General features: G+C 42.6%; 1 protein-coding gene across 1 annotated transcript; it reads left to right on the top strand.

Moving 5' to 3' along the window:
* The first annotated feature begins 3925 nt into the window (after nt 1-3925).
* Nucleotides 3926-21127, top strand: scara3 (scavenger receptor class A, member 3). The gene is made up of 12 exons (XM_035144017.2): nt 3926-4395; nt 12845-12880; nt 13451-13495; nt 13612-13731; nt 16352-16432; nt 16653-16771; nt 16976-17220; nt 17411-17630; nt 17998-18086; nt 18202-18394; nt 18719-18896; nt 18977-21127. Exons 1-12 carry the CDS (start codon nt 4389-4391, stop codon nt 19465-19467), a joined length of 1824 nt encoding a protein of 607 aa, XP_034999908.2. The 5' UTR covers nt 3926-4388; the 3' UTR covers nt 19468-21127.
* The last annotated feature ends 897 nt before the right edge of the window (nt 21128-22024 follow it).

Here is a 22024-nt window from a genome sequence, read left to right as displayed (position 1 = left end):
AAGCTGCTGGGAGAGGACAGCCTGTGTCCTGTGCTGCCCTTCAAAATAAAAAACACACGATGGATGGATGGGTGTTATTATGTGTTTGCAGCAGCCAGTTGACCTACAGGTTGTTTACAAACCCAAACAGCTGAAGGGACTAATGCATGAATCAAGAAATATCAAGAATGAATGATTACAAAATAAAATTAAAATTAAAGATCAGATTAAATTTATTGATCCCATGTGGGGGAAATTCACTTGTTACAACAGCAGACAAGAGAAAAGTTCAAGATAGAATAAAATAGGCAATAAAATTTAGATGGAACCTGATAAATGATAATAAAACATAATAATACAGGGCTATATAAAGATGCACTACGGTAAAAATAGGTGCAATGTGTAGAATATATAGTGGGAATCTCTTTCCTTGAAATGTAGTATTTATAATGCTAGTATTAGTACTTATACTTGAGTACAGGATATGAGTACTTTTTCCACCTCTGGCTGTTGATGTTTGAAAAACCTTTACCTTAAAAAAATGAGCTTGCAGTGTTTTTATTCAAACTTTGAGCTATTATTTTGAAATCAGAGTGTGTTTTCCTGTCGACGTGCTGTCTCACTGTGTCTGACTCGACGCTTCTGAGCCGGACGACTTTTCCAGAAGTGATGTCAAGTGTTGGCAGCAGCACCGAGAGACACAGACGTGTATTCATCCCCATCGTGACTCAACATCTCACAACTTCACTTTCACCTTCACGTTCATCTACATGTTCACCAAGAGAGTTTTTATTCACAACAAGACACATCCACAGAGAGGAGGACAAACACAAAGGCAACAAATACAATATAAAATACACAATGCAGACAATTAAACAGTGAACCATTTAAAACAGTTTGATAGATGCTGCAGCCCCCCCACCAGTGTTCACCTCCAAAAACAACCACAAAGAAACACACAATAACCTCAAAGTGACTTAAAATCACCACAAAGAAATGCAAAAAGACTACAGATGCAAAACGTCCAGGAAGAGACACACAAAATACAAAAATAACCAAAACTGCAAATAAGAGTTTCAAAACATCCACATGCAATAATCATACAGTTATATAGTTTTTAATTTACATATCTACTGTATAACCCAAATATTCCTATACTATTATTATATGTAGCCTGGTCAATGCTGTTAAAGGAGTCATCATCCAATTTCTAATGAACTTAAAGCTGGATGGAGACAGTTCCTTGTTGACGAGGCTCGTCTGAGACTCATTCATCTGCAGATCTGCTCGATGTCATTGATTCAGGTCACTGAGCTTCTTATTGTTTTGAGTGAAAAAGAGCAGCTTGTACCAGCAAGCGACACTTTCCCATCAGCGTGAGTGAGGAGGCTACTGGGAATTTAAAACAGCAGAGGGAGGGGTCAACATGCATGCACACACACACACACACACACACACACACACACACACACACACACACAAACACACACACACCCGACAACATAATAAACTGTCTGTCAACAGGGACATGAATATATCAATAACACATATAAGACTTTGAAAAATACATAATTTAACGTTATTGATTTTATCATTTAAAACACGTCTAGACTATAAACAGGCCAGTCCCGGCTTCTGTCTGGACAGATGTGAAGTGTACGCATGAATAAAGATGAGCTTCTGTAACAGAGTGATCCTGCACAACAGATGAGTGTTATGTCCGTCAGTGTAAAAGCCAAACGTGACACTAGGAGGCAGCACCTCCGTTCTTCACCACATTCTGAACACTGTCTACTTACATCATGTAATGTTCAAGTTGTTATGAAGGTCACAGACAGAGAGGTTATATAGATTTGGTTATATATAATATTTCATCATCTTTTATAATTGCAACACAATCATTTTCTGATAAGATCATCATGTATATTATTGTATTATCATATGTGACATTTTTCAACCAATTTTCACCCATTGGCAGAGTTCAACTCCGCCCCCTTGTGGCTGGCTGCAGTATAGGTCATAAAACTTGCCTCCTCCATGTTAGTGGTTGGGACATGCCGATTAAAAACTTGTTTAAATGCCATTTTCCCAGTAAGTTTGTCGTCGGCACAAGATGGCAGAATTTGTAAACAGGATATTTTGGTTTCATTTTCTGCGAGAAGAAGGGGAGACGTGTCGTCCATCTTTACTTGCAGGCGATGTTTACATCCCAAACATGTGTGAGCACATCTTGTGTCAAGCTGCTACAGTGTTAACTCGTTCACCATCTCAATTGAAAACATGCAGCTCTGCAGCCAATCCTCAACCGACTGATTTCAACATTTCGGCACAAACACATAGAGAAAGAGAGAGAGAGAGAGAGAGAGAGACCTCCTCCGGCTTCTAAAACAAAACATGATAATCAGCAGCTTTAATTGGACCCATCGGTGGCGCTGAACGACCTGTGGCTGACAGATGAACTTCAAACATTCCCAGGATTCTGCTTTCAATTTAGGGGAAATTGGGAAATCGTGTTTCTGCGAGTGAGTGGGAATGCGCACGAACCGAGTCGATTAAGAAACGAAAAGGCTCGTGGTCAAACACCAGCCAAGCAACATTAGTCTTGAACTTACTGGAATTCTTATTTTTCACAGGAAGAGGAATTTACTGTTCAGGAGAAGGAGAAAGAACAAAACTTTCAGGGACGTAAACAACAAGATGTCGGTGGTGATGCAATGCAATCACAGAACAATCTGCCGATAAGAGTAAAGTAGTAATCACAGTGAAGAATGTCCTTGAGGGTATTTACGAGCGTTTGCTTCTGGAACGTGTTTGTCTGAGTAGTTTCTCGTAATCGGTCGATCATTATGTCAACTTGACCAGTTTCAATAGCTTCCTCAGTAATTTGTATAAAGAGCCACTACAGGGCTGTGACCTTCACCAAATCACCTGTTGACTCCGGAAATGTTTCCAGGGTTCTGGACGTCTTGTTTGTGTTCATTATGTCCTGTTTTACTCTGAAACTTCTTTCCTTGTGTGTGTCTCTCTTCATCACTTCCTGTCTTTGTGTGATTTCCCTGCTCCTGTGATTGTCGGCACCTGTTCTCATGAGTCACCTGAGTTCACTTATCTCTATTGACACAGAGTGTCTCTGCTTCTGGTTTGTTTCCTGAGTTTGTGCAATCCAATAATAGTAAAGTATTTATTTTCCATTCATAATAATGATAAACTTTATCTAGATACTTTAAGAGACAGAAAAATTGAAGACAAACAATAGGAAACAAATAAAAGCAGTTGGAAATAAAACCGTAAAAATGCAACAGATGGAAAAAGAGTAAAAACAAAATTACAGCTTGTTTTTGTCATTGTAATAATCTGACGCATTTAATTGAATTTATTTGTGAATATTTTCACTGAAGCAGAAAACTGTCTTCACAGTTTGTGCACAAGTATGAATACAACCCACCAGAAACAATGATATTCATCCAGCATGTTATTCTGTGGTATTTAACTTTATTGAAAACATCATAGTGAGAACAAGAGTGGAAATAAATGAAGTGAAAACACTGGGATTCCAGACGCTGCCTCTGTGTGTGTGTGTGTGTGTGTCTGTGTGTGTGTTACACCTGCCAGTCGAGGTGAGCGAGGGCAAACCGGTGCCACAGAGGGATTATCGCCATTTTCCCGTCTCGCAGAGCAAGGCCACAGATTTTCAAGGTGCTCGCTCCACAATGTTCAGACATTTGTTAGCAATTAGCCTCGGCCACAAGGCAAGACTGACTCTCAACAGAACACAGCGACCTTCCCTCCCTCCTTCTCTTCTCGCTCTCCTTTCTCTCTTGTTTTTTTCATCCTGTCCCCTTTCCAGTCCCTCCCTCATTTTCCAGTTTCTTTGTTCGGCTCCCATCTCTCTCTCTCTCGCTCTCTCTTGCCCCCCTTTCCCTGCCACTCTTCCTCCTTCTCTTCCTCCCTCCTTCTCTAAAGTTGCACATGGTTTCAGTCGGAGGAAGTTTAGTTTTTCTCAGGCTCTGGATGGGAGAGGGATGATGCCAGAGAGCTGCAGGCAAACACACATGTTCGAAACTTAGAGGAACTTTTTTTGCCAGTGACCTTCAGCTCTGATGCACTTGTTAGAAATCTGTGCATCCTTCTGTGCATGTGACCGAATCCTTAGTTTAAGTGTTCCTCTCTGTGGAAGTCATTTTTTGGAACTTTTGGACTTTTGGTGACAAGTGGAAAATGTTGCACAAATGATTCTGCTGACACCGCAGGGGTAATTTGCTGATTCCCTTCGTTGTGTCTGGACTCTTGCTTTGTTGGGGTGGGGGAAGAAAGTCAGGTGAAGACTGAAGCATCACCTGCATCATCATCACGCTTGAGCTTCAGCAAACTGGACGAGCTGCTTATAGAGGATTCTTGAGGCAGGAATCATGAAAGGTAAAGCATTTGTTTGTATTCTGACCAGCTACCAACGTCTTCCTTTGTCGTGCATGAACCTAATGCAACAGTTTGGAGCAGAGTCCGTCACGGTGGCACCTGCACAGGGCACCAGGGACCACATGTGTTTCTCATCTGCTCTGGATCCTGGCAGCGAGGATCCTGAGAAAGTGGGCTTGTTGTTGTTGGCTGAGCGACTTTGATCAGTCAGCGTTAACTCTCCGTGTGTGCACACTCACCACATCCCCGTTTCGTGAAAACATTCAAATGTTATAGCTGCCAGTCGGATTGACTTAATATCCTCTTTAAAAAGAAAACGGAGGGAGAGTGAAAACACAACCTTTTGAATTTGAGAGTTTGCACAAGATGGCATGAAAGGAAAAATCCTCCAGTGGCTTTGAAGAGGGCAGCGGCTCGTCCATGTTTCAGTGAGAGGAGCGAGAGGCTGACAGAGATGGAAGGAAACAGTCAGAGAGGATAACACGGAGGAATGAAACGCACCCACATGTGGGTTCAGAGCTGCAAGATGTTGGGATGTGTTGACATGTTCATGACAGTAATTTCCATGTGATTGATTTAGCCCTGTATCTATTAGCATATAATGAATAGAAATATAATATATATATATATATATATATATATATATATATATATATATAATCACAGATCACTTGTGAGTCTTGTTTTGTGTCTTGCTTTGGATTTCGGTTCAGTTTATGTGGTGCTGCAGTTTCAATTGACCGCTGACTAAACTCTTCTCCTAAAGAGCAATTGCCCAATCACACTCTGTAGTTCAGACTCCAGCCAACATCACCTGAAACATTACGTCAGCCAGTCATCATCCTAACAGCTGCTTCTCTCCAACATAAACTTTTATACTAGTTCTAATTAGTCGTACGTTTCTGCTTCTTTGCTCGGTGTGAGCGGAGGAAACTGACTTTTTGCCAGGGACCTGTTTGCTTTAGCCTCTTTCTTGCACGATCATGCATATGCAGTGATCAAGTGCACATTTAAAACACATTTAAAAACAAAGTCGGCTGGAAGCAATAAAAAGTTCGTCAGACTAACGATAGAGCTGATGGCACGAGAAGTGCTCACTTGTGCCACCTAGTGGTGTCTCCAGGTTGAATATGTTTTACTTTATATAGCATTTTTCTTAAGGTTTCAAAGAGGTTAACCGAAAGGAAAAATGGAGATTAAAATAGCAATCAAAACGAGAGAAAGAATCAATGTGTTTGGTATTTATATGATATTTTTGCTTAGTGTCGACTCTGCAGTGTTGTTGTGGGTCATGAATTGTGTTAACGTGCAGAAAAATGGTCCCAGGGATCGAGTTTAATGAGTCGGTTTTGCTTCTTGTTTTCATATTGTAAACACACTTGTATTACAAATCTAGCCTTGAAGTTTATATAAAAATAAATCAAAATTAACTGTGCAGAAGAAAAAACGATACTAATCAGTATTAAGTATTTGTTTCCTTTTTTACGTGGGTCCTACGTGTTTAATTGCAGTTTGTCTGTTGAATTACTTGAATTCTATTTCATTTTATGAGTAAAGACAAAAACAAATCAAACTCCCCTTCAAGTAAGCGTAAACATCAGTGTCTCTGTTTCTGTTTGAGCCTCGGGGAGGACTCTGCCATGAATCACGAGGCGACACAGCAAATTAACTCCCAGAACATATACAGTACCCGGCAGCACAGGAGGTCTGTTGATGTGGTTTCCAGTCTTGCAGAGAATGAATCCAGCCCAGCCCGACCAGAACAAAACATGCTGCCTCATACATTCCTAACGGGGCCGGGGTGGGCTGGGGGGGGGGAGAGAGGAGGAGGAGGAGGAGGGCGGCAGAGGAGGAGGAGAAGGGGGGAGGAAAAGAGGGAGGAGAGGAGACAGGTGTATGGTTGGCAGAGGACGAGGAAAGAGTGAGACGCAGGGGAGGAACAGAGAGATTTCTGCTGTGCCAGCTTCGGGAACTGACATTTTCAGTTTGGACAGAAAGAAGAACTTGTTCTCTCCGTGTCCACTCGGCACCTTTTGGTTTATTTTTTCTCCCTCAGATTCATTATCGAAGCGTTTCTGCTCGACTTCTTCCTGTTTTTACACGGACGCCGAAAATGTTGAATGTGCAGCAACTGGACACTTATTTAAAATAGTGATAATATCATTCTTACTCCTGCATTTTCATCGTTTTCTTCCATTTGATGTAGATATTAAGCTTTTATATTGTTATATTTGAGTTAAATTATTCTATATTGACTTTATGACTTTGTGGTGTTTTGGTTCCCTCAGTTAAGAGACACGATAAACCACAAAAGTGTCAGATAATTGTGCGTCTAATTTGTGGTAACAGCTCGTTAAGCTCCAACAGGACAGCGCCCCCTGTCCACAAACCCAAGATTGCGTCAAACTGACTTTTTCGAAAAAGGGCTAAGTTCTTAGAAACTGCTGCTATACTTTAAATTAGAAGCTATTCTAGTCAATTAAGTTGCACGATTACTCCTCCCTCAGTGAAATGTCTCAGCAGACTTTATCAATGTGTATGTCGGTTGATGGAAATCCACTGTGCGACCAACCATTAGCATCACGTAGCATCACAAGTTGTAGCATAACTTCAAAACGTAACGGTACAAGGAGCCAAGTTTATTTATAGATAAATACGAGGTAAATATGTGTTCGTTGGTTGTGTTCATGTGATTCAGATTGTGCAGAGAAAACCTGATCGTGCATATGTAAGAGTAAAATTTGGAAAACGTGTCTTACTATTCATCTCTATGGAAATATCATCCTAGACGATGATTATGTGACCCCTTTGAGTCCAAGCAAAAATACCAAGAAACCTTCAAATAAAGCGTTGGAGAATATCGTCCACACCCTTTGGCCTCACAGGCCTGTAAACCCAACCAGGCTCGTCTCTGTGTCCCAGCCTTTTGCTGTCCAAAGCAGTTTAATCCAGAGAAAACATGATGCGTTCATGGGACCGTGACTCTAAAGATCTCCCCTTTCACAGCTAAACCACAATAAAAGAACATTCCCTTGTAATGGCTCGTCTCTAACTGCAGCTTCGCAGTCCGCAGCAACACATACCAGGTGTTTATAGTTGTGTGAGGAGACCGCACATTCCAGTCCGAGGGCACCTAAATGACTTGGATGAGGTCAGAGGTTTTGGAAAGGGATTCATTAGTTTTTTACGAGTTGTGACCCTCACTCTCATCTGGAGCAGGGCCCTTCAATTCCTGGTTTTGTTTAAGGCTGGGATTTGATGGAGAGGCTTGAGGAGGATGTTTCTTTTTATTTTATCCATCTTTAGGAAGGGCCGTCACATCACGGAGGGACACGGTGAGGCTGAGGGCATCTAGGACAGGTTAGGAAAGCATCTAGCTCCAGCCCCCGGCCAGAAGCAATGTCCAGAGGGAGAGGGTGGGGAGGGCGAGGCTGGGGAAGGGGTTTGGAAAGTCCGAAAACTCCCTGATGCAAACCACCAAAGAGCAACCACAGATGTAAAGTGGCGCTGATGGTTAGCTGAGTCAAGTAAAGGCCTGGATTCCCAAACACCAAAGGTCTGATGGCTGATTGACTCCATGTGGTTGAAGAGCAACATCCTGATATTTGAATTTTTTACTTCTTAGTTTATCTTAAAGTAGTTTCCTGTAATCCAGTGTTTAATCCTGTAATTGATACAACTGGTTAGACACAATCAACATTGTTTGGAAAGGCTCTGTGTCTGTCTCGTGTCCTGTGTCTGTCTCGTGTCCTGTGTGTGCTGGTTTAACTTGCTGCTGAGTGATATTTTCATAGGTGTGCTGCTGGCTAACCACTGCAAATCCTTCTGAACCAGCAACACACAGTACAGCATACACACTGGGCCAAGACACTGACGTTCACTGGAACCACCTTCAGCAGAGCCACTGGGCCTCATGCAATAACATTTAACCGCTTTGCTCGTCTCACGGTTCTCAGGTGGTAACGGGACACTCAGAGTGCGCATCAGCAATGTCCTTCAGTTTTTGTCTCGTCCTGTTTTCTGGTGGTGGAAGAACTTGATTGGCTCACTGACCTCCAATGAGCTGGTCACCTGACATCAGCGTTGGACACAGAGACTGCACATAAAGATCAATCATGACATTTCACCTCGTTCTTAGTACTTGAACAGACACAGCGTGATAAGAACTTACCGAAAATGACAAAAAGAAAAGAAACCACCTTTAGGAAAAGTTTATTTGACGTGTACTTTGACTTTTTAGTTTAATTTCCCCCAGTCATCCTGTTGCCCATCGTTCCAGTGGTTGGATTTCCGGCCAAATAGTGAGTAGCGAGGTGGAAAGTTGGAGGTGAGGAGGTGAGGCCGGTGGGTGGGCATGGAGCTCATGACCAGAGTTTTGTTTCCCATCACAGGTCTCCAATTATTTGACTCTGGATTAAAGAAGAACCACAAGCTTTCCCTAATCTTCACCGCGTGTCTGACCAACCTCAACACGAGATATTTGCCAATGATCATGATGTATAAACCTCTAGCTCACATGAAAGGATCTAGAAATAAGAGAGAATAGTTGCTAAAGCCAGTGTTTTCCAACCATTTTGGCTGGAGACATTTAAAATGTGTTATGTTTTCACCCTCGCCTGTTTGTCTGTGAACGGGATTACGCAAACACTCCAGGACAGATTTCCACGATACTTGTTGGAAGGATGGGACATGTTTCAGGAGAGAACCCATTAAATTTTGGTGCATATCAGATATTAATTTCTTTATCATTGCCAGATTTAACTTTGTTTTGACATTTTCACCATTTCCCTCGGATTAATTCATAGATTTTGGTGGGGAAAAAGATCCGGCATATCCAGGTGACTTCAATCAAAGAGTTTGGTGTATTTGGTGCAGCTTGATTGAATTCGAGGGGACTGTTGGGCTGTGGTGGTTTTTGCAGAAGCCATGGAGGGGTAACATATCCTGTGAAGTGGTTAAAATAAAGTCTGGTAAAGTGAAAGTAATTTCATTTGGCAGTAACGTGTTTCTGAAGCTTTGCTGGGGTCCAGTCCTGCAGGTTGGGTTTGAGTTTAACTCCTGGCACCGGTTACTTCTGACCTTTTGAGGTGGTTTTCACCCTTAATGCAGTTTTTTCTTTTGAAGAAACAAGAACACAGAAATCCAAAGCAGTTGCGGGGGTGGGTTTGCGTGATCTCATCACAGCCAGTTACAAAGGAAAGTGTGTTATCTGTTAAACATGTCAGCAGCAGTTTGTGAAGAGGCTCCATGTTTGTTTCATTTGGGAGAAAATCCTTTGCTGCGCCAAATGACCGACACATTCAGCGTTTAACGACGCTCGGGAAGAATTTGACATTTGAAAAACAAAAAGTCTGCGCACAAAATTCTGTACGAACCAAATACAAGTTTGGTAGTTTCTTTTTGCCCGTGCCCTGAGTGTACAGGCGTGACCTGGTGGAGCCGTGAAGTGCTGCTGTCAGATCGGCTCTGTTCAGCTGTGTGTGTCTGTGTGTGTGTGTGTGTGTCTGTGTGTGTATGTGTGTGTGTGTGTTGGACTGGTCAACTTCCTCACTAACGAGACAGACATGAGGGTTTTTTCCACAGAGAACTGAAGAAAAAAAAATACTTGGAGAGAAAAGAGCAGAAAAGCCGGAGGGAGGGAGGTGAAAGGGGAGAAACATAAGCGAGGGGGTTGGATGGATATTTGAGGGCAGATATTGACTTGAGATATTTTGTGCTGACATTCAAACATTTGAATTTGACCGTTTTCGTGCCACAGAAGCTTAAAAATGACAGGAATTCAGTTTTCCCACAGAATCAGGGTGGGGAAGCCTGAAAAGATGAAAACTCTCAAACACACACAACTACCAGTGCCTTCATACTGATGTCTCGAGTTTATGTTTTTCTTATTTACTTTTGGAAAAAAACATTTAAAGATGTGAAAATGTATGTTTTTGGCCACTTGGGGGCAGCAGAACAAGGTGTGAACACGATGTTTACATATTTTCACCTTACAAAGTTGATGTTAACAAACAGTTACAGAGTGTTTCAAGGGACTTTGGGGGCCCCATATACATTCTAGTCTCCAACCAAATCAAAATTACGAAACTTTTGGCAGGCAGCTAGTCCTACGGGGCCTCGTTAGGGGTTTTGGACCATGGGGCCATTGCTGTCTACTGTACATCGTAGAATTTAATCGAGTTTTCTCAAAATTGGTTCTCAGGGGTCCTTCTCAGCTCGGCAGCCCCAGACATTTGCCTGATTTTCCTACCCTGGTGGGACGCCTCTGGTTTTGGTTTTGGATTTTTCTGAAATTTCTTCTACAAAACAATCATGACACTCACTCTGTCTTTGTTTTTCTTTCCTCGTTGGTGTCTTCTATCTTTTCTTTGTAGATGTTAGCTCCACCTCTTCTGTCTCCTTCTTCTCTCCTCCCTCCATCATTATGTCATCCTCAACATTCAGACACTGGTCCACTCAGACCTGACCTCAGCTGTTCCACCAGCGACTCATAGAAACACTTCATTGTGCCATTTTTTTTACTCCAAGAGAACTTTGTTCAAACTTCACTTTGCTCACATTGCGCCGGGAGCGTAATCCCTGGTCAATGTTTTCATTTGCTTCACTTGAACCTCAACTGGTTAAAATTTAGTTTCAAGCCACGTTTCTCTGGTTCTCTCTCGACAGCCAGACTTCCCTTTGTGATGAGCTGATTATGTGGTTAACCACAGAGAGCAGACATTTTGGTTTCAGGAATTTAGTAAAAGCTTTTGGCTTAAGATAAGAAACAGAAAAATAAATAGAATAAAATGTATTCTTATACTGAAAAAGAACTATAAACAAGTATATTAACACCTACAGTACTTGCATAAAAACTCAACATTGAAACATTTGACTGAAAGTCTCCACCAATTGTTTGGTTAAACTAATGAAAAACCTGTGTTGTGAGCACAAAACACTCATCAAGTCTCTGAGAAGACTGCAAAAAGGATTCTTGAAATCAGAAAGTCTACAGTAGATACCAGCAGTCACCAGCGAGCAATTACTATGGGCCCCAAGCTGAGAGGAACCCCCAAGAATGGCTGATGACGTTAGTCAAGAGCAGCAACAATTTTGTGAGAACCCCCTTAAAGATTCTATGATCCACTCGAGAGACGTAAACACCAGACCAGAGACCAGAACATCTGAATTTGTGTGAGTTTGTCCTTTGGTCCTGTTATAATTACTATGACGGCTCTGTAACTAGAACATGTGTGGTTTCTGGGTAATTGCAGAAACAACTGTTGTTCTTCTTCTTAGACGTTTATAGGATTGGATCAGACCATGCTGTAGGATCCAAATGCAAGTATGACATCAGGGCTCGGCCTGAGTTAAAGACATGTTAAAGTGCCAAAAAATGACTAGACCTATGCTATAAACTGCATATTGTTGACTTGACTGTCGCTAAAGCTCTACAAGTAAAGCGCAAACACACAGGGGAACTGAGGGACCCAAGAAATGGTGGTGAAGACAACTCCCATAATCCCACGCTGCTTCGCAATCTCATCCAACTAGGTCTTATGTCATTGTTTTAATTGAAAGACCCCTAGTGGCCCAAGTACCACACTACATGTTGAGTTCTATACGACAAGGTAACACCTTTAAAGAGGCACCTCAGGAATCTGTCTGGAGTCGGTCAGCACATCCTCCACATGTCGACACGCCAGAAAGTGTTCAGGTGTAAAGATGAAGTCTTCAATACGCCGACATACATTACATCAGGCCGGTGTGAACTGTGAGTCCAGCTCCTTTTGGCAGCGTCAGCACGAGAACCTGTCCGACTGCTTCTCCTCAGCTCGTCAGCAACCTGCCAAACCCCCTTTTCCCTGAGTGCTTCCCTTCAGGAGCCCCTTCCCCTGCTGTTCCCCCCCCCAAGTGTTTCTGCTTCCTAACGTCCAGCTCGGTACCCGCAGGCCCTCAGGGGGGGGTGGGGGCCGGGCACTGGTTTGGTTGGTTTACAGTTAATGACGTGTTGTATAAAGTCATACAGTCATAAAAAAAAAGCCCTCTGGTTATATTTTCTACTCTCGTGCTTACTTCTGCCTTTTTTTTATATATTTTTTTGCCCGAGTTGTGTGTGTGATGACAACCTCCTCGGCCACATGTGCACACGTGACACTAACACAATCTTCCCACCAGAGTCACACAAAACCAACAACCGCCCTCGTGCTGTGAACCACCACGGGACTGGTTTCTCCTGAGCGAGCAAACAGCTCAGGAGAAACCATGTGTGCAGAACAATAACACGACGGCAGCTTCACCCTGAATATACTGTACAGCGCAGAGAGTCCAGGGTGGAAGGGTGGAGGGATGTGAGGCAGCTGGTTTCTGTGATTTATGACCGGGGTAATAAAATGTGTTCGTGGCTCCAGCAGAAATGGTTTCATTTTTCTTTCTTCTTCTTCTTCTTCTTCTTCTTTTTTCTTTGCAGATAACTATGGAGGATATGAGAACCAGCTTTTCAAAGGTAATGATGGAGCCGCTCTGTCGTCCCACGTGATTGTCTGTCGCGTTACAAATATTATTAAACTTACACTATTGAATCTACACAACCTTCCTTCCCTCAGTTGTCTCTGTGCACACAAGTTGTATGAGAGGAAAGTTTTTAACCATGAACGTGCTCGGGTTTCATTTTTCCCTCATAAGAATCAGCTTGATTGTTTTTATTGCTTATAACATATATATATATATGAGTTAGCGGTTGTAATCCCACATAATTACCTGCTTTTGACTGATGGAAAAACATTTTAATGACGAGGAAAGTTTCAATAAACCAAAGTGTCTGAAACCAAACATATCAGCTTGAGTCTGGTAATTAAACCCGAACGTGATGGATATAGTTCTGTAATGTTAACGCAAATGATTTCATAAATGTGGTTTTATTCAAGGTTCAAAGGTTATTCTAATATATCTTAAGTCCATATTGTGGCAGATGGTGATTGTAGATTATCTTAAACTGACAAACTAAACACTTTATCTTAATATCATGATTAGAGATTTTCAAGTTTACGATCTTTTCCTTGTCTTGTTTTTCCAGAGGAGGACCTCACAGGAGAGGAAGAGGAGATGCCTTCCTTTAGAGGTGAAGGTCACAAATACACACGTACACAACAACAACAACAACGAACATATTATAGCATTATAGTTTTTAATCAACCACTCACTCACACATTCATGTTGATATGGATGTGTTTCCAGGTCGTAGCAGAGGAGGCTGTGTGAGGTGCCAGCAGAGCAGCTCGCTCCAGCTGGCCGTCAAGGTCCTCTATGGATTCGTCGTGTTCCTCATCATCACAGTGGCCGTGCTGGCATCACTCGGTGAGCTCAGTTGGATTTTTACTTTTTCACCATCTCCTGCAGCTGGATGCAGTCAGAGGGCAACAGAGTTCAAGATCTGTATATTCAGCTAATTTCCTGGAACGTTTCCTCACAATTTCCTCTTTAAACTTAGCAGGTAATTAGCTGTGAAAGATATTTCCAAGAAAAGCCAATGCAATTTGGTGCAAATGGGGAATGGAGAAAGTGTTAGGTTCTATAGCTACTGAGAATATTCACTCAGTGAAAAAAGAGACATTAATATCGATGATATTTTTATTACAGAACAAGTCGGTACTTAATAACTAACATTTTCTCTATTTTCTTTCCTATTTAATGGTAAATTGCGCAGGATTTTCTCTGAAATATACAAATAACTAACAGTGAAACATGAGCTAATCACAGTTAGATTATGAGGAAAGTTTCCAGGAAGTTGTACAGAGAATATAGGAGGTGTAAAATAAAGCTTTACCAAAGTAAAGTGAGAAATAAGTTTGTCGTGGGAGCTGGTCGGACTCTGCTGTGTATCAATGTGTCTCAATAAAACTAAGGTCCATTTACAGAAGAAATGAAAGTGGCGCTGGGTCCTGAGTGCCATGTTCTACCTGACAGCTGCTCCACGTCAACAGATGCTTTCCCCATTAACGTGACTCTTTATTGGGTTTCAAAGCCATAAATCCTCCACTTTTACTACTGTTCAGGGTCTCAGAGGAGAGAGTGAGGGGCGTGGTGCAGTGGTGCAGAAACCACACAACACACACACAACACACACACACACACACACACACACACACACACACACACACACACACACAAACACACACACACACACACACACACACACACACACACACACACACACACACACACAACACACACACACACATACATACACACACACACGCAAACACACACACACACACACACACACACACACACACACACACACACACACACACACACACACACACAACACACAAAACACACACACACACACACACACACACACACAAACAGACACACACACACACACACACACACAAACAAGGTTGCATTCAGGTACAGAGAGTTAATAAAGTCTGGTTTTGTTCAAGCTGTGAACTGTGTGTGGGTATCCCATACATGTATATGGTGCATGGTTTGGCACATTCATTGTTTTGTATATTACCTGTATATTGTTTTGTATAGGAGGTAATGTTCAATTCTTCAGTGTTTGTCTGTGAGTTAGAAGCATTGCACACAAACTACTGAACGAATGATGATCATCGAAACTGGTCGGAGAAGACGTCCTTACATTTTGGTGCAGATCAGGTGAAGAGGGTAGATCCTGGATTGTCTTGTTTTAACATTGTGAGATGTTTTTTATTATTCGATGCAGCTTGAATTGAGACACACATCATTTTCAAAACAGTGGTTTATCTCCGACACTTAATCCTACATTTTATTAAAAGTTCTAGTTGATATTGTTCATTCTATTTGCTTCATGAATCATTTCATACATAAAATCATAGTTTCAGAGACACGAGAAGATTAAAACTCTGGAGGAAACATAATCATAACGTGTCAACATGTTTATACTGTCTATTTAAGTGTCAAATAAACGCACATCAGCATTCATGAACCATCATAACACCCACACACACATACTGTTGCTCTTTTGTAACGCTTCATACACAGAAACAACTCTGAGCTCGTGGTTTTTGTCAACTTACAGCTGTACGACACCAAAGCATCGAAAAACTTAGTGTCAACAGAAAAGATATTGCACTTGGCTGCAGCTCCTAAAATGTGCTGAAGGAGAAAAACACCAACCTTTGATTTTTTTCCCTTCCCGGCTGAACATCTGTTTTATGACAAATAAATGATTCTGCAGAAATGTGTTAATTCAGAAATGAAGTAACTTGTTTTTTTCAACTCTTTGCAGAATTGAAAAAACATTTGTCAAGTCTTACTTTACTGCTGGAAATGTATAGTTTCTACGTTTAGGTTTTTATTGATTCTTCACCACCCTTTTGCACGGAATGCACCACGAGCCATGTTCAGCATCATTGTCACTGCAGCTGATGCAGCCGAGCGTGTGGTACGTGTCCCTAAAAGCATGTGGAAGTATTTATTTGTGCAAACATGCTGTGGAAGAGACCTGCATTAACCCCCCTGAGTCACAGAATGAATGTGAGCAAACACATTATACAAACTCGCACTGTCTCAAATTCACCAAAAACTCACACTCACTGAGTTGTTGTCGCCCTCCTGGGAAATATACCAGCGGAGCAGGATGTGAGCCGCTGGTTAAACCACCATATATCAGTGTTTCAGTCCCATTTGTCAAGGTTTTAAAGATAATTTCCTGTTTTTGCTCCTTTTAATACTTCCTATTTCCTGTTAACACCAAGGAACCTCTGATGTTTTTCATATCTGCATCCACTCGGCAGCATTATTGTTGTTTTATTAGTTCCCTGATGTTTATCTGTTATTGTTTTACATGTTTAAAGTGTAATAGTTTTACTCCTCAGAGGGAAACAGTCTCTATTCTCTAATGAAGAAATAATGTGTTTATTAAATGTTCCCAAATTAATATTTATTTTATATTTATTAAACATTTACCTTTAACTCTTTTCTCCAGTCTTCAGGAAGGTGGACAGGATGTCGGAGGAAGAGTCCGTCTACCACAGTAAAATCACCAAAGTTCAACAAGGAATCGATGGTAAATTATCTAGATTGTGTTAATATTTAATATTTTACAACAGCTCATCAGTAATAATTTTTTTAGCAGCTTCTAACCACAAGAGGAGAGCAGGTGTTATAGAGAATATATAGATTATAAAGAGCTCAAAGTGTCATTACAACTTTTTCTCCATCTCCACTGTCTCTGCTTCATCTCCTCCTCCTCCTCCTCCTCCTCCTCCTCCTCCTCCTCCTCTCAGACCTGAGCTCTACCTCTAACTGCTCAGGCTGTCTGGATGTGACGCTGTACAGCGAGGAGATCAGCCGGCTGAAGAGAGAGTTCGAGGACATCCAGAAAATGATACTGGGGCAAGAGCAGGTGAATCAGATATTCTCTGAACAATTCCAAACCCAAAGATCTTCAATTTGTAATAAGATAAAACACTGAAAATCATCAAATCATCACATTCTTTACATTTATCATATGGTTCATATAAACTTTCCTCATAATTACCTTAACATTAGCTTGTATTTAGCTGTACATTTATATATATACACTTCTGATCACTATTTCTTGATCCAGGTCCTGGACCAGGCGTCCCAGTCCCAGGCCACTCTGAAGACCACCAACACCCGGCTGATACGTGATATGCAAAACCACCTGACGATGATCAGGTTCCTCAACCAGTCCCTGGAGAGGTACCTGGATCGGGTGGAGGCCTGGAAGGACGTGATCGAGGAAAGTGAGGAGAAGATGAACACTCTGATGGAGGATCAGTACGACGTCAAAGCCACGGCGCATCAGGTCAACACCACAGTGGCTCTCAGGTGAATGAAAAGCTGCGTGGAGAAACAGATAATATACTTAAACTGTGGGCCTATCTCGCAATACTGGACTGAAGTGCGGGGCCGACGGACGGGCGTCGCTTTCCATAGAGCCACGTTGCTAGCAAGACAGAATAATGTTTTATCCACTGCAGCTCACAGGTCTTCTGCTGTGCTCCCCTCTGCTCTTTAGTACAATGTGGATCGACGCCCTGCAGAGAAAAGCAGACGAGGAGACTCTGGTCCTCCAGAAGCTGACCAGCGACTGGCAGAACTACAGCCGCGTCCTGACCGCCATCAAATCCAACACAAGCATCACCACGCAAAACATGCGCTTCCTCCAGAACAACATCGCTGCAGACCACCAGAGGATCGCCATGAACACCGAGGTGTACTACGCCCTCACTCAGCAGGTCTGTGTTTATTCAATTGAAAAAACACTTTTCTTAAATAGTCAAATTGGCTGATGTGGCAGCAATGAAGAGCAGATGTTTTAGTGGCATTTTACATGCACTGTTAGACACAGGTTATAGAAAATGTGAGTTGAAGTTACTGTAAATAAAGATGGACGACGAGTCCCCTCTACCTCCTGTTGTACAAAAATGAAGCCAAAATATCCAGGATACGGGTGCAGCCATCTTAGGCTTTTGGGCAGTGGTGGTCGGGGTGTGGATCCACACCATTGAGGTCCCGTCGATACACACACTCGACCACTCGTAGTGTAGATAAGGGCTCAGAGCGAGACCACAGAGCTGCAACGTGTATCTGTGTGTTCTCCAGGTGATGAACCTGCAGATGCAGCTCGAAAATGTGACGTCTTTCATGGATGAACATGAGGAGAACATGCATGACCTTCACTACCATTCCAGGTAACACACGTGCCTAATAGATTCCACAATAATACATTGCGACGAGTGACATTAATTCCCTGGAGGATTACCCAGAGCATTGTTCTGTATAACCAGCCTGATCTGTCTTCTTCAGGTACTATGAGAACCGCACAGGTGAGCGTTTCTCCGCCTTGGACGGTCGTCTGAACTCCATCTCGATGGATATCGACACGGTCTCCTCCAGCATCAACGCCACCGTCTCCCACGTCCAGAGCATGTACAAGTACATCAACATCGAGAGCTCGTCCTGCCAGAGCCGCCTGGGCAGACACACAGAAGATCTACAGGTTGTAAACACACTAGAACTCAGAATCTTTTTATAATTTCCTCGATCGACCAATATGAGTAAACGCAAGATGCAGAAGTTTTGCTTTATGCAAGTTATAAAGCAGCTAGTGTTCCTCACCATGAGTGCACTTCTCTTGTCTGTGAGCCAAATATAGTTCAAGATTAGACCCATTGTGTAACTGCCAGTTAAAAAAACACATGCCGTGACTGTACACTTCTTGACACACAACCTAGACTGTTGTTAAATATTACTTATGTCTCCATCTCTTTTTTTGTCGCCTTGTTTTTTCCTCTGACTCTTCATCCTCACAAACCTTCTGCAGAATCTGAACAACACAGTCTTGTTACTCCTCCACTTAGCCGACACCCTGAGGCAGCAGAACATGTTTTTGAGTGGGCGACTGGACATGGACGTCAGGAACCTGTCCATGGTGATGGAGGAGATGAAGCTTGTGGACTTTCACCATAAACAGCTCATTACCAACTTCACTATAGTAAAAGGTACAATATTGTCACGTTAAGATCTCCTACGTGTGCACTGTTCTTTTTAAAAACTTCATCTCACTGTCTTTTATCCACAGGGGCTCCTGGACCCCCGGGGGCCAAAGGAAACCGTGGTGAAAATGGTCCAAAAGGGCCTTTGGGACTGACTGGAAGCAAAGGTGACAGAGGCGTCTTAGGAAGTCGTGGATCCGCTGGAGAGAAGGGGTCTCTTGGTCCCGTAGGTATTCGAGGTGTGGTAGGGCCCCACGGCAGTAGAGGGACAGTAGGGGTCAAAGGAGCCAAAGGTTCTCTTGGTACAACAGGGCCAGGTGGTGAAAGGGGCCAGAAAGGTGACATTGGTCCCTCAGGTAAAGACGGTCCTCCGGGACACTCAGGGTTCTTAGGGATCCAGGGTCAGGCAGGACTACCAGGCATCATTGGGCCAGCAGGACCAAGAGGAAAACCAGGGCCAGTAGGGCCAGCTGGACCACCAGGAACCCCCGGACCTCCAGGCTTGCCATACCCACATGACCAAATCAACACGCAGAAGCAGACCATGACGCCTGACGCTGGGTCGAAGAGGCAGTAGAGAGGTGGATGGAGATATGGACCAGAGGAGATTCGTCCAGTGCTAAGAAGCTTAAGAATCATAGTCTTAAGGAATATCATCCATTGTGACTGGAGATGTGACAATCCATTTGTATGGGATGTGCAAGACAATGGAAAACTTTATGAACAAATGCAAACACATCAAATTGGAGATGGGGCTTTTACAAGAGGCCCGTCCCAAATGTAGTAACACGGCCACAAGAAAAGAACCAAGAGGAAGAAGGTAGAACTGCAGCCGTGGACTGAACTCCTGCAGAGGGACACGAGAGGACTCAAGTCTGGAAGTGGACTGTGTTCGGAAAGACTTTTTCTTGTATTAGGTTCAAATACAACAGACCTTCCCCGCCTGGTTGTCCATATGCAAACAACAAAGTACAGAATGAGCTTATGGCAGAATTAAATACTCGTCATAGATGATGTGAGTAAAAGGAATACAAATAATCCGTCATTGTATTTGAAGTCTTGCCTATAGTTGAATGTACTGGAATTAAAGAATGTGCAAAACCTCACGGGGCTTAATGAATAGGACAGATGTTAACCACAGGATTAAAGTGGTGTTTTCTACTCGAAGGTTTACATTCCCATGCACTACTATATGGGCACAGATAGACTAGCTTTGTGTTTTTTTTTACACATCATGTACACCATTACATATGCTTTCTCTGGTGGATAGCACTTTATTGGTTCTTAAAGTGTAAAAATTAAGGTCTGTTTGCTTTTATTTCAGTTTGTCAGAGCAGGTACTCTGAGGACTTTGTTTTTATCTACTGGGCAAAGCTGTCCTTTTATGATCCGCGTCTGACGAAGTTAAGTCGCAGAGCGGAGCTGGAGCCAGGAGGTGCTCGGCATAAAGACTGGAAGGAAGGGGGAAACGGATAGGAATTACATGCTGTAACTATTACTTGACAAACTAAGTCCCTTTAAAAACCACAGATTGTCATTCTCTCTTACAGAAGAGAGTGAGGAGACCCAACCCGAGAGAGTCAGGCCCAGTTTGGACAAGAAATATTAAATATTCAGGTTCTGGTTAGTTTCGGTCACTTTAGCTACTTTTTTAAATGTCGATCGTGCCTGTAATCACGAAAAACCTTGGGCTTGTGTCAGCTTTTAACACAAAACACAGAATGCCTGTCGGATTTGGATCCGGCTCAGCTAATTTTCTCTCTGGCTCAGTCAGGTTGCTTTTGGAGAGAACCCAAACTTCAAAAGGAAGCAAGGCTAGCTGTTTCCCTCTACTTCCAGTCTTTATGCTAGGCTAAGCTAACCACCCCAGCTTCATACCTTGCTCACTGACATGAGAGTGTGTCTTCTCATTGAACTCTTGAAAAGAAAGACGTAGAGAGAAGAATTCCTGTAAGAGACATGACAGAGGTCGATGAATATTCAACGTGTAAAAAGAAACCTGCTGGTATCAAACTACCGGTCAATCAGAGTTTGATGTTGTATCTTCCTTGGTTTCTCCTTTTTGAATTATTGTGATTGTGGAGCAATGACTTTTGAGAGTGTTTACATACATAAATAACCATTTACACTTCAAGCTTTACAGAAAAGGGACACATGCTACTTTTGTAAACCTGTGTGTTGTAATGAAATGCGACTGGCTTGCATCGAACTTCAATAAATGCTTTTTCTTTTGGAAACTGTCCTTTTGGTTGTGAGTCTCCTGCTGTACCAGAGCAGAGGGCTGCTGTGGCCCCGTGAAAGAAAGGGAGTGGTCCTGTCATTAATTCAAAACACATGTCAACCCCTCCTGTTACATTTTTGAGGTCCACTGCCTCAATATTCAATTGTCTAGATTTACCCTGTTGTTTTAACATGGGCACTCCACCAAGAATGTGGCCTATCATTTTATATTTTTGCTCTTGTAGTGTTCACAACAATTATGATTAACAGGCGTGACGTACTGGAAATCACAGTCTGTGACTTGTGCAGATGTGTTGTTGTGAGTAACTGATAACTTCCCTGCAGCTGGATGACACTTCCACAGAAGTTCTCTCACTCAGAGCTGGAGTGGGACAGGGTTTGTGGGACGTTAGAAACCTGATCTCCAGCAGAAACTTCCATAAAGAATCCACCCAAATCCCTGATTCCTGCAGCCCCCATGGCTGTTAGCTATGAGCACGGGAAACATTTGCTCTGAATCCCTCGCTGCGTTCGCCTCAGAAAACCTGAAGCAAAGGGATAAAATCCCTGAAATGAAAAATATGACAGTCTTCTATATGCAAGCGTACTTAGTTGGGCTGTATTTGCACTGTAGACATCCTTCAATCTGACTGGCACCATTAGCAGAGTTGTGGTGAGAGAACCCTCGATCACAGTAATATTTGCACATGTGGAACCATAAATCACCAGGGCTCTCGTTGAGCCGTTGGAGGACAGATTTGCTGGGACACGCTATCGTAGATCTTAACACGTCCAACAAAGTGAAACATTGAGGGTAAGAGACGATGAGAGGAAGAGGAAGATAACACGAGCAAGAGGGGGAAAGGAAAGGAGGAGTCTAAATTCACTTAAATCCCATAATATGACCAATGAAT

The sequence above is a fragment of the Hippoglossus stenolepis genome, chromosome 20 (genome assembly GCF_022539355.2).
Source record: "Hippoglossus stenolepis isolate QCI-W04-F060 chromosome 20, HSTE1.2, whole genome shotgun sequence".
Lineage (NCBI taxonomy): Eukaryota > Metazoa > Chordata > Actinopteri > Pleuronectiformes > Pleuronectidae > Hippoglossus > Hippoglossus stenolepis.
The sequence above is the reverse complement of the archived record's forward strand: the minus strand, read 5'-3'. Positions and strand labels throughout refer to the sequence as shown.